We start from the raw sequence: 12,741 nt of genomic DNA, 5'->3' as shown, positions 1-12,741 counted from the left end.
TTGGTATATGTCATCAGCTTCTGGCCCATGACTTGTGTACTGTATATGCATGACAGAAACTGGTTTGCGCAGCCACAAAAAGCACACGTAAGGAAAAAATTCAGCTAACCACCCCCACTCAAACCTTTCTGTGAAGTTTCCGGCATATCCTTGGTAACTCTTTTTATGCCATTCCAACCATTTATTTTTGAGCACAGCTATCTTAGGAAGTGGTGGCGCTGTGGGTTAAACCGCAGAAGCCTCTGTGCTGCAAGGTCAGAAGACCAGCAGTTGTAAGATCAAATCCATATGATGGAGTGAGCGCCAATCACTTGTCCCAGCTCCTGCCAACTTAGCAGTTTGAAAGCATGTAAAAAATGTGAATAGATAAATAGGTACCACCACAGTGGGAAGGTAATTGTGTTCCGTGTCTAGTTGTGCTGGCCACATGACCACAGTAACTGTCCACGGACAAATGCTGGCTCTATGGCTTGGAAACAGGGATAAGCACCGCACCCTAGAGTTGGACACAACTGGACTAAATGTCAAGGGAAACCTTTACCTTTCTTGGGAAGTAAAAACCCACAAAGCATCTAGTGGAGACTCACGTATGTAAACATCCAATTGGACACATGTGTCTCAAGGAACCATAGGCAATTGAAGGGGTGAGGGGCTGGCAGTACTTTGGCAGTACTTAACTGCCACATTCCCCTATGTAATTACAGATTATTGTTGCTTCACAAGAGCTACGAGCTACTGGTGGCCCCAGCATCAAGGGCATCCCAGGAGGATCACTCCCAACCTCCCTGATCAAAAGCCATTATAGGTTTATTACCTATCTGCAGAGTGAAGTCCCTCAAGAGGTGCCTGCTTGGACTAAGAATTGCCATAGGTTACCAGAGCAGCCTCCCACTGGAAATTTGAGGTGAGTTGCCTCCTTGCCTAGATCAGAACTTTTGCCTAGTTGTTACATCTTTTCTATTTGGAGAGATATTTTAACAATTAAGGGGAAAAAAGTTGTAAAAGTAGCAGCAGAAAAAACATGAAGTGGTTACAAGCCATGGTAAGGTCCTTAGTAAAACTCTTGTGAATGAAGCAAAGGTATTGGTACCATAAAAACCTGGCCTGGAAACAACCTGCAGCAGACCTCAAATTGTCTCAGATGACACACACAAGCATATTCAGTTGCCAATTCACAGGCAGAGGAGTTGCCTGGAAGGAACAAGGTCTGCAGGAAGAAGCAAAAGCAGCGGGCAACCAGCTTTGCAGTCACGAAAACAATGGTCTCAAGGTCCCCTATCGCAGCCAGCCGGAGGGTTTGGCACCTCAAGGTGCTGCCAAGACCCAGAAGCCACCAGGAAGGTTGGCGGCGGGGGGGGGGGGGCGCTGCTTACTCTTGGCCCTGCTCCTCCTCCTCCTCCTCACCTGCTCAGCCAAGCAAGCTAGCAGCAGCCAGAGGAACAAGGAGCTGCAACCAGCCCCCCCCATAGATTGAGCCCAAGAGGACACGACAAGCAAAGACTCAGCACCAAGACCTCAACAATGCAGGAGGGTCCTCAGAACATACCTCCCCTCAAGTTGGGGCCAACTAAACTTTTTCAACCAGCTCCTCAAAAGACAAGCTCCCCCCCCCAAATATACTGAGGGTCACGTGTACCTGTTGCTCCTATTTGTTATACAAGCGAGCAGCAAAAGGGGGGAGACGGCGCTCTGCACATGCTCCAGGTGCCCTTTCAGGGTGCTCGGGAGAAGTCCTAAGCCTCGGGACTAACGGGATCAGAATGGCGTGAAAGGGGAGGGGAAGCAACCGAAGGGGAGCCCTCAGACAGGTTTTCCCTTCCACCTCAGGGGAAGTCCACCGACCACTGGCGACGTCAACCCCACCCCAGCTTGGATGCCAGGCGCCTCACCACGGCTCCCGCTCCCGCTCCCGCTGGCGGTGCTGCTGCGCGCGGCGCAGGGCGAGTGCGCGGGCGAGCAAACGAGCGGGCGGCGCACGACGCCACTGACCTGAAGCAGGTGGCGAGCTCCCCGCTGGGCTTCAGGCACGGGTACTTGGTGGTCGCGACTTTGCTCTCGGAGCAAATCTCCCTGCAAGGATCAGAGAAGCGAGAGAGAAAAGGGCATTTGCGCTCGTTTGCCGGTCAGGAAGACGCGTGGCCAAGGAGGCGCGGCGGGAAAGCCAAGCCAGGCGAAGCCAGGTGGGGGGGGGCGCAACCGGCAGGTGGGTGGGTGGGTCGGTGAGTGGGGGGCAGACGCGCGCCGGACCTGCCTCCTTCCTCTCCGGCAGCCTCACTCCTTCCCTCTCGCCCTCCCAGTTGCCGCCGCCGCCACCCACCTGTCGCTCTCCTCAGGCTCTTCGCGGTAGGTCCACGCGTGCCCGAGCGCGGCCAGCAGCAGCACCAAGAGCAGCCAAAGGCGCAAGCTCCGCGACGGCGCCCAGACCGCGAGGCGTCCGAGGCGCTTGGCACCTCCCCCGCCGCCGCCGCTGCCGCCGCCGCCGCCCCGCAGCACCATCGGGCGGCCTCGGCGCTCTCGCTCGCCGCGCTGCTCGGGCTCCGAGTGAGCGGCCGCCGGGCGCGTTTGAGGCGCGCAAGAAGGGGGGGTGCGCGGGCAGGAGAGGGAAAAGGAGGGAGAAGAGGTGCCCCCTGAGGCGGGAGCGGGTTGTGTGACCGCGACGGGGCGAGGAGGAGGAGGAGGAGGAAGGCGGGAGGGGAGGAGGGAGAGGAAATGGACGGCGCTGGCTAGCCGAGGGAAGCGAGAGGGAGGACGAAAGGGGGCCACCAGATGCGCCGGGGAGGCGAGCGGGGAACGTGGGTTGCTTGGCCTCCTGAGGGGAGAGGGCGAGGTGTCGCAAGAGGTGAGCGAAGCAGGGAGGCTTGCTTGCTTGCCCCGGGGGCGAGCCACAGGGGTTTGCGGGGAGGGGAAAGGTCGCCGCCGGCTCTTCTGAAACTTGTAGGGCAGGCGACAGGACAACGGAAGGGGTCACCCGCGGTGGGAAAGGCTGGTCGGGTGGCCTGCTGCTGCCTTCCCCCAAAGCGAGTGGGAGGCGGGGGCCCAGCGGGAGAGGCCGGCGGCTGGTGGGACAAGGTCGCCCTTGCCGGCGGAGAGTAAGCCCTGAGAGAAAAGGGAATCCTGTGGCGAAGGGCGAGCGAAGAGCGAAGAAGCCGCCTCCTGCTCGTCAGCTCGGGTTGCGCAGGGGAGGTTGGAAAGCTGGCTGTGGGGCAGGGGAGATGCCGAGAAAGGGAGACCCTATAAAGGTCGAGAGCGGCACAAGAGGGGAAAGTGGCGTCCGAGACACTAGGCTGTGAGGTAGCTGCCTTCCCCAAAAAGCGGTGGGATCGAGCGGCAGAAAAGGATAGTTTGGAGGGTCAGATTTCCGTCTGGCCCAGAGACGGGAGAGGACGGGGGGGGGGGGGGAGAGAAGATCCTGGAAGAGCGTCTTGTGAGAAGGAGGAGTAGCCAGCTAGTGTCGAGGCGCAGGTTTCTGCAACCTACGGGTCAGGAATAGTCTGACATTACAAGAATGAGGAGGAGGGGTTTTTCAAGGAAGGCCAGGCGTGGGGAACCAAAACTCTGGAGGTGGATAAAGTGGGAGAGCCAGAGAGTCAAGCAGAAGGAGAGCACATTGCTGAGGGTGGCCAGCATCTGATCAGCCTGACGCTTTGAGGAAATATTTGGAAGGAGAGAGGCAGGCTGCGGCTGGAAATGAGTAACCAGAGGCAGAAGTGGCCTGGAGGTTTTGAAGGCACGAAAGGGGGGGAACAGAGATTGGGGAAGGGCCAGCCAGCCAGAGGTTAGAGGTATGAGAAGGGAGGGAAGAGCAGATGCAGAGCTAAGAGGGAGTCTGGAAACATGGCTTTTTAATACTTCAGAGAACTTTCAGAATCCCCCAGCTAGTGTGGCCACACTGACCAGGGTGACCCAGAGAACTCTATTCCAAAATAGTAACTTTTCCAACGCAGAAAGATATTTAGCAAAGCTAAACATTCCACAAACAAGTGCTGTTAGATGGCATGTTGGAGTCCCGGTTGAGTATCTTTTCTTTTTCCTTCTCTGCTTCATACCAGCGTGCAAAGATCTCTGTGTCCAAATGTACTTGGTTATGTTTGTTCGCACAAGCCAGTTATTGAGAAACAGAGTATACCCTACCATTCACATCAGGCAGTTCAGTTAATGTGTTATAGCTCTTCGGCAGCTGCAGAACACAGAGAGAAAGACAGAAACGGTGGTGGTTTCAAGGAAAATGGAATGATATATCATATATATTGGATGTGCTGCTGAAAGGTGCAGAGTATGTTATCTTGAATAATACAGGTGCTTCCTGGTGAAATGTTCCCAGCACTATCAGTCAAAAGGCATTCTGCAGCTATTCTTTAATAGATTCCATTTTCTGGTACTGAAAAATGCAGAAAACATATTGGGAATAGTAGAGATTTCAGCCTTTAAATTGGTCTATGAAGCTGTATGGTATAAAATCATAGAATAATGAAGTAGGAAGAGGACTATCAAGACCATTAAGTTCTACCCCCTGCTCAGTACAGGAATACAAATCAAAGGATATCTGCTAAATTGTGTAAATTTCTCTTGAAGGCCTCCGGCATTGGACCACTCTCAAGATAATTGGTTCCATTGCTGTACTGCTCTAACAGTTAGGAAGTTTTTCCTGGTAGCTGGTTGTTTTACGTATCTACATCTTTTTTCTTGTAGCAGTTTTGTTAAGTTTTACCAGGATTTCTTCAATGGTTTGACTATGGAAGGAGAGACTAGAATACCATACCATTAAGTGAAGGGTAATGTGTGCATATTTTAAATAAATAAAACACTTCAAACAGCAATAAAGAAAATCTCTATCTGGAAATTGACACAGTATTATTTTTCTCCCTTCACGGATTGCTGCCTTGTTGTGGCAAAGGGGTTTGATTAATTCAGAGAAGGTATGGGCTATGCCGTGCAAGGACACCCAAGACAGATAGGTCATAGTGGAGAGTTCTGACTAAACACAATCCACCTGGAGCAGGAACTGGCAAGCCACTCCAGTATCTTTGCCAAGAAAACCCCATGAACAGAAACAAAAGGCTAAAAGATATGACGCTGGAAGATGAGTCCCTCAGGTCGGAAGGCATCCAATATGCTACTGAGGAAGAGCGGAAGACAAGGACAAGTAGTGCCAGAGCTAATTAAGTGGATGGGCCAAAGCCGAAAGGATGCTCAGCTGCAGACGCGCCTGGAAGTGAAAGGAAAGTCTGATGCTGCAAAGAAAAATATTGCATAGGAACCTGGAAAGTGAGATCTATGAACCTTGGTAAGCTGGATGTGGTCAAACAGAAGATGGCAAGAATAAACATTGACATCCTAATGAAGCTGCTCCTTTGCCTCCACCTCCGCCTCCTGTATATAAAACGACCCTCAATTTTTCCTCTAATGATTTTAGGAAAAAAAGTGTTTTATACATGGAAAAATATGGTACTAATCAGACCTAAACCTGCTTTACTTCCAAAATCAGATGAAATTAGATGTGTTCAAAGTAGAACTACAGTATTCAGTTCTTTTGGTGTGTTAGTGTTAACCTGGGAAAGAAGATTTCTTGGCCTGCTGCAACTCCACTTCAGTGGTGTGTTCTGCCCAAGTGTAGCAGAGAACATTAATCAGTACTAAACACCTTCTGTATAAGGAATTCAAACATTTTACCATTTTATAAGAAAGTAAAACAAAGCAAAAGAGGTTACAGAAAAAAAATTGAACAGCAATGTTGTTTCAGGCTGTTAGGTGTCTTTTCATGAAGTGATGGCATGAAATTATGGGTGCTTAAGGCTTCCTTTCCACTTTCACTTCACCATGCCTAGTCCTCATACTTCTGTGAATCTTAGGGTTTCTCCAAATATCATAACATTTGGCACCTTGTGATAGATCCTTTCTTGGCCAGAAATTGGCACTAAAGTATTGTAAACAGTTAAGATGTTAGTTAATTGGGCATTTGCTACGTGGATAATCCAATGTAATTCTATATCTTTCTAAAACAAAAACATTTGACGTGTTTCAGGTTTTTTGCAAGAAAGTTTCTCCAGCAATGCATTAGTGTTAGTGTTAACCTGGGAAAGAAGAGTATGGAATAGAATCTTGCTTGGCAACAACAACAACAGCAACCAAAAGGAATAAAGCAACAGCAATGAATAACAAAAGAGAGAAGCAACTAGACCTAAGTGAAACTTGAATGTTGCTAAGCCAACTCTTGCTGTCTCTATTGGAGAGCATGAAAATGTGACTAAGGGCCCAGTCACACTGACATTAAGAACCAATGTTGAATCGGGGCTTGCTTTTTAAAAAATTGATTTTAAAAAAATCCTAGCTGCATGAGGCACGATCAACAGCCAACTTTTTTGGCCACAAAGCAAGGCTTATTTACAGAGGCAGATGGAGGCTTTTTCTTTTAACACACTTGTGAATCAATTTGTTATTAATCATTTCAGCATGTGTAACTTCCCTGTTTCAGTAAAAAGTGCCAAAGATAACAGCAGGCTGTCATGAAAAGGAGCCCATCAATCAGCTGTGAGGTGCGGGTGAAGATCAGGACTCCAGGAGCAGCTCCTCATGTCCCTGCTGCCACTCCACTTCAGAAGGAAGACTAGAGAGTGGATAGCAGTGGTAGCTATGTGAAGGTTATGTGGACGGAGAGGGAGGCAGCACGTGAGGAGAGTGGCAGAGGAGGAAGAGGCACTGGTGGTGAGGATGAAGGGTGAGGCATATCTGCTGAGTCCTGTTGCCAAGGTAAAGCAACTGCCTTGCCCTTCACAGGGGAAGTGTTGCTTGCTTTGAGCATCAGCCCTGCTACCATGACTGTCTCCTTCCATTTCACTCAAAAGCCTCAAGGGTGTCAGAGAACTCCAACCAGAGACACCAGTCCTGCTCCATCCATTTTTCCCTTCCTTTCTCCATGGCTTCTTGCTGTTGCTCCTCCTTCTTCTCCCACCAGGTCTCAGAAAGGGAGGGAACAGAGAAGGAGCCCCCAAGCCTGGAAAAGACACAAGAATTAAGTTGCTGAGGCAGTGGCTTCTAGTGGTTCTCCTCTCAGGGAAGGTTCTTGTGGTGGTCGCCCCACGTCACTCCTGTCAATCACATTCAGGGTCTCATTTATGAGGGGAGTGGAGGGGCGGAGTCACCAGAAATAAGGGGCTTGGCAAGAGAGAGGAGGGGGAGTTGATTGTGGAGATTGTTGGTTGTTGAGGGTGGTTGTTGAGAGGGGTAGAGAGAAATTTCAGAGAGAGAGAGAGATAGTCAGGGAGATTGAGATAAGATATAAATAATAGTGATAAACTGGTCAAGATCAATAAATATACTAGATGGTGATTGTTTATGTAGAAAACTATCTGACACTTGATTTGATTGTAAGCATTAAATAAAAGAACATCTGTGATCCTGAACAACTTTAATACACCTTAATAAATAAGTTCTGTTAGCAGTAATCAGACAAGTGTTTGTCTACAGTTCTTGGTATTGTGGATAAAAGAAATTCCCCTGGTGGCAGCGAGGAAAAGAAGAAACGTCTCAAGTGGTCAGGAGGTGTAGTGTGAGCTCCTTTGTGTGGTGAAGCAGGCAGGGGCCACGTGGGTAAACGTCACAGTCCTAAAATGTGCTTAAGTTCCCAACGTTGTTGAAAGTCGGCCTCTGCAGGAGTGTCCGCCAGCTTTTGCAAACCCAGTCTCTCTGCTTCTGTTGCAGTCAGCTGTTGGGCACCTAGAAGGATGTTTTTCCCAGGACACAATCAATGTAGATTGGAAGAGTGATGGAGCCCTAAGTGGAAAAGAGCTGAGCTGAGGCTGGTGGTGTGTGTATGAAAATATACTTGAGGAGAGGTTAAGATACATATTCCCTCCTGCAATTACAAGAATGTTGGTAATCTTGGTGTCGGTCTCCAGGGACACATCCTTACACTTGATTATCTTTTTTAATTCCTTCATTGCTGCCCTTCGAAGTCTCAGTCTCTTTCTGATTTCTTGGCCGCAGTCTCCATTTGGATTGATGATTGAATCAAGGTATACAAAATCTTTCACTACTTCAGTTTCTCCATTGTCAACTTCAAAGCTGTGTAGTTCTTCTGTAGCCATGATTTTTTTCTTAATGTTCAACTGCAGTCGTACTTTGGCACTTGATTGGTTCACTTTCACTAAAAGTTGTTCCAAATCATTGCTGCTTTCTGCCAGTTATGGTGTTGTCTGCATATCTTAAATTATTAATGTTTCTTCCACCAGTTTCCACTCCTCCTTCATCTGAGTTTTCATATGATATGTCCTGTGTACAGACTTGACAAATAAGGGGGCAAAATGCCCCCTTGTCTGACACCTTTGCCTGTAGGAAACCATTCTGTCTCTTCATATTCCATCCTCATGGCAGTTTCTTCTCCACAATACAGGTTAGTCATCAGAACAATCAAGTGCTGAGGCATGCCCATTCCTTTTGGAAGAGCCCATAGCTTCTTAATTAGCAAGTCATATACAGCAGGGGTCCCCAACACCCAGTCCATGGCCCGGTGCTGGTCCTGAGAAACTAGAATGTTCTGAAACAGGTTTTCATGTACTATTTTTGATGTCAGGTTTATGTCCATGAATGGACATAATACATAGACATAAGTTACATAGAGATGTTCCTGTTTGCCCTATATAAAGTCCAAAAGGTCATTGATGGCAGAGGTTGACATAGACTATGTTTGGAGATGAATCTATAAATGGCATAATTTGACTTTGTTGGAGCATGCAGTTGTGCTGCTAGAGTGGATGTGGGGGCAGAGTTGGCATCTAGGTTTGTGGCACCTCTGCATTCATGTTGTGTAGTCTCTTGTGTGTCAAGAGTTGTTTGAGTTTTGGAGGCTGCCTGTAAGCAAGTTTAGACCTGCCATCAATGGCTTGGAAGGATGACCTATAGAGTGTACCGAATGAGCTGTTGATCCTTGAGCGGTTTCAGTTGTGCTAAGAGTTGTTTGTGCTACACATATTAATAACCCAGCTTTTTGTAATGTCATGTGGATATAAATAGTTGTCTCCTTTGACAGACTTTGACTTCTGTCCCATAAACAACTCTTAGCGTTTACATAAAAAGGAGGATGTTTTGCCTTTACATTAAACTTCAGTTCTTTAAAGACTAACAGACTTATTTCAACATGAAGCATTAATGAATCGAAATCCATTTCTTCAGACAGGCTCTTGACTTGTTGCACGCATCAGAATCCCAGCAAGGGATTTGTTAATTGCTAGCCAGAAGGCATTGAATATTATGCCATTTGCCTTCTGCACACGTAACAAAGGATGAGGTTTTCAGCCCCTGAGTCTGAAGAAATAAATGGAATCAAATTCGTTTAGCATTTGTTTAGCTTTTTAACTATTAACTGAAAAGTGCGACCCTTTTCCTTTCCTATCACTGTGTTTGGTTATACAGTACTTGATTAAATTCTAGGGGAATGAGTTTGCTATTAGTCTAGCTCAGTGGTTTAGATATCTAACTGCAGAGCCAGAGGTTGGGAGTTCAATTCCCCACCGTGCCCCCTGTCAGTCAGCCTGTGTGGCCTTGGGCAAGCTGCATTGTGCTAGAGTGCCCACAAAAGAAGGGAATGGTAAACATTTCTTAAAATCACCTATCTGGAAAATCCTGAAAAAAGATCACCATAAGTCAGAATTTTATTTACTATTATACAAAAACATCAGGCACAGTCAAAATTATAAAAACATTGACTGGTTTTATATAACAGATACAAGCTTTATCCCAAAACCTAAGTATCTGTTATATATCAGCACAGTATGTATGCTGTTCCTGTTATTGTTGTCATTGTCATTGGTGAATCTCGTTCAGAATTCCTTTCTGTGTGCATCTCCAGGTGGGACGGGCGTACCTACCAGTTTTATTTTCCCTTTCAAATTTTTGCAAACATTGGTCATTTCTGATGACAAATAGAAACAAAATTAGTCTAAGAGGTAGGTAGATCTGCACATTTCTTTTTGCTCCTAGGTTCAGGTTTCGGTAGATTCAGATTCAGAAAAGGAACAGAAATGGGATGTCCAATCCTGTTTTCAAGCATTAACAACCACATTCACCTTCAAAATTTGCTTGCAATAAAATTCAAAACTCATGCCTAGGTTAGATTCGAAAAAGGATTGGTGACTGAGAAAACTGGTTTTCTCGAATTCCGAATCTAGGAGTTGTAGTTAAAAAGTAACATTTATAGACTCTGAACTCTAGTAAAAGGCAGATGTCACCTAATAGCACAATTAGATCAACAGCTTGCATTAGTGTTTCTCTTCTGGGAGTAAATCCCACAGGACGTAGTGAAGCCTACTTTTCTATAATCACGTATAGTATTGTATTATTGATGGTGCACATATCTGAGTGAATGTGTTGCTTCAAGAAACCTGTGCATTTGAATTGAAATCTTATGTAGCTGAAGCCTTAGTTACATTTTATGATGCACATCATGATAGACTTTGAAAATTCCTAGCCTGAATTATGTTCTGAAAATCAGAGAGTCAAAGCAAATGAGGACTACCTGTTAAGGAAGCAATGATATAGACTAGAAAAAAGGTTTCAAGCTATACACTCTTGTCAGATAATAATGGTAACTGCTATAACTAAAAGGAAGTCTTTGTTAACACCAAAATAATCATTATTATTGGCATCATCACAACCAGTGTATATTTGATGAAGCGCCATTTCTCTAAGTTTGCTTTTGTTTAATTTTCAAAATTGCCTTATCTGTTTGAGATAAGTATGCAGTGGTACAGGAGCAATGTTAACTTGTGGGTTTAGCCCTTTGAATACAGTGGGGTCTCTACTTAAGAACTTAATCCGTATTGGAAGGTGGTTCTCAAGTGGAAAAGTTCTTATGTAGAATCTGCATTTCCCATAGGAATGCATTGAAAACCATTTAATCTGTATCTGCTCTTTTCCGCCCATAGAAACTAATGGGAAGCTGCTATTCCGCCTTCTACCACTAGAGGGGGATATTTTTTCTTTTTTTTCCCCTTAGGTCAGGGAACAGTGTTAAAAGCACTTCTGACGAAGCTAATTTTGAAGCAATGGACTGAAAACCAATTAATCTGTTCTGGCTGTTTTTTTGTTATGTAGAGGTGGGTTCGTACATTGAAGCATTAGTTCCCATAAGAACTAATGCAAAGCTGGTTAATACGTACTCTACCACTAGGGAGAGAACTTTTTTTTAACCTAAGATGACCTAAGGTTAAAAAAAGAGCAGGAAAGTTTTTTTTTCCTGTTCTTATCTTGGATTTTTGTTATCAAGTAGAAGCAAAATTTAACAAATGGAGCTGTTCTTAAGTGGAATTGTTCTTAAGTAGGGACGTTCTTAAGTAGAGACCCCACTGTAATTACCTGGGTATACTTCTCCCTTTGGTTATGGGAATCACATTGACACTTTTAAGAAAACAAGAAGTACAGTATGCTTATCTGTGAAGATTCTCAGTCATCCAGGTGGGGTTATCTGGACATTGAGTCATGGCAACTGGACTTCTTTCTTATTGAATGAGTAGCAAAACATTTCAACCTAAGTAGCTTCTTCAGTCTGAGGACAGTTAGTAGGAGGCCTCTGATATATCCTCCACGTTGGACCATGAGGAAGTGAAACCAACGTGAAGGATATATCAGGGGTCTCCTACCAACTCTCCACAGACTGAAGAAGCTACGTACTTGGATGAGTAGCGAAATGTTTCAGCCTAAGAAGAGACAAGTCCAGTTGCTATGACTCAACTTCCAGATATGCTTGTGATAGGAAAGGTGACAGAAGTCCTGGCTCTAAATAGGTTGGAGATGTTGAGAGCCATGACTACCCTTTGATTTCTAGAGAATAAAAGAAAAGCATCTCCTTGCAAGGACAAGACAAAGACTTGAGAAGTAAGTAAGTGACATCAGCAACCATTAGAATAGTAATCTATGGCTGAAGGAAAGTCAGCACAGGTGAGAGCAGATAAAGGATAGTCTAGGAAAGCGAAGAGGCCTCCCCTCTTCCTTCCCCATGCAAAGACATTCCTCTTCTCAAGGGTCAGCTGAGTTGCATCCAGTCGCTTCCAACAATATCTGTAAGTGGTCTAATTAAATAATAACCTTAATGGTTACCTTGGATCCAGATGGATTACTGGAAGTAATCCTGAGAGTTGAATATATTGCAAACACCTTTTCTTAAAGGATCAAACCAGCTTCCTTTAGCATCAAGCCAATCTCGTTCTATGATGGAATCCTTTTGCAATTATCATCATAGTGCTAACGCATAAAATATGTGGACCTGATCTTGTTTTATCTCCTTGGTAATGGATCAACAGCCAGCTCCATTAAGAGAACAGGGGTTACATCCTAAAATGCACAGCAGTGTTCCAGCAGTCAAGGAAATATTAGAAGTTCTGTTGCCCCGGGGCAGGAACAATCTGGCACAGGTTTTATTAATGTAAATTTAAATAGACTGTTTCCTGGTGTGAGGACATTCTCTTCAGTGGGCCGAGGGAACCTTAACTCTGACTTGAACGATCAAGCTAATATGAAGTAGATAAAGGCTGCATATGAAATCTGGAAGCATCTTTAGACTCAAGCCAAGAATTCAGCAGGGCATGTCAACAATTCTCCCAGGAATTGTTTAAACAGAAACTGAATGCAGTACAGCTGTGTTGTGTATTTTCCTTCATAATACTTTGGGAGTGTTGTGTCACATGCCATCATTGTAAACTATTCTGGGTATAGAAACCTTTATTTATTTTAACTTGGCAGTGCAGGCTG

The 12,741-nt window shown here is 45.7% G+C and overlaps 1 protein-coding gene across 1 annotated transcript in view; it reads right to left on the bottom strand.

Annotated features, from left to right (window-relative positions):
• CCBE1 (collagen and calcium binding EGF domains 1) overlaps positions 1–6,093 on the bottom strand; it is a 184,730-nt gene extending 178,637 nt beyond the window's left edge. The window contains exons 1-2 of the mRNA XM_072992872.2: positions 2,318–6,093; positions 1,990–2,070 (exon numbers count right to left, since the gene is read on the bottom strand). Of these exons, the coding sequence (XP_072848973.2) occupies positions 1,990–2,070; positions 2,318–2,496 (260 nt within the window). The 5' untranslated portion in view covers positions 2,497–6,093. The remainder of the gene's footprint in view (positions 1–1,989; positions 2,071–2,317) is intronic.
• Between the last annotated feature and the right edge of the window lie 6,648 nt (positions 6,094–12,741).

The sequence above is a fragment of the Pogona vitticeps genome, chromosome 2, assembly GCF_051106095.1.
Source record: "Pogona vitticeps strain Pit_001003342236 chromosome 2, PviZW2.1, whole genome shotgun sequence".
Lineage (NCBI taxonomy): Eukaryota > Metazoa > Chordata > Lepidosauria > Squamata > Agamidae > Pogona > Pogona vitticeps.
The sequence above is the reverse complement of the archived record's forward strand: the minus strand, read 5'-3'. Positions and strand labels throughout refer to the sequence as shown.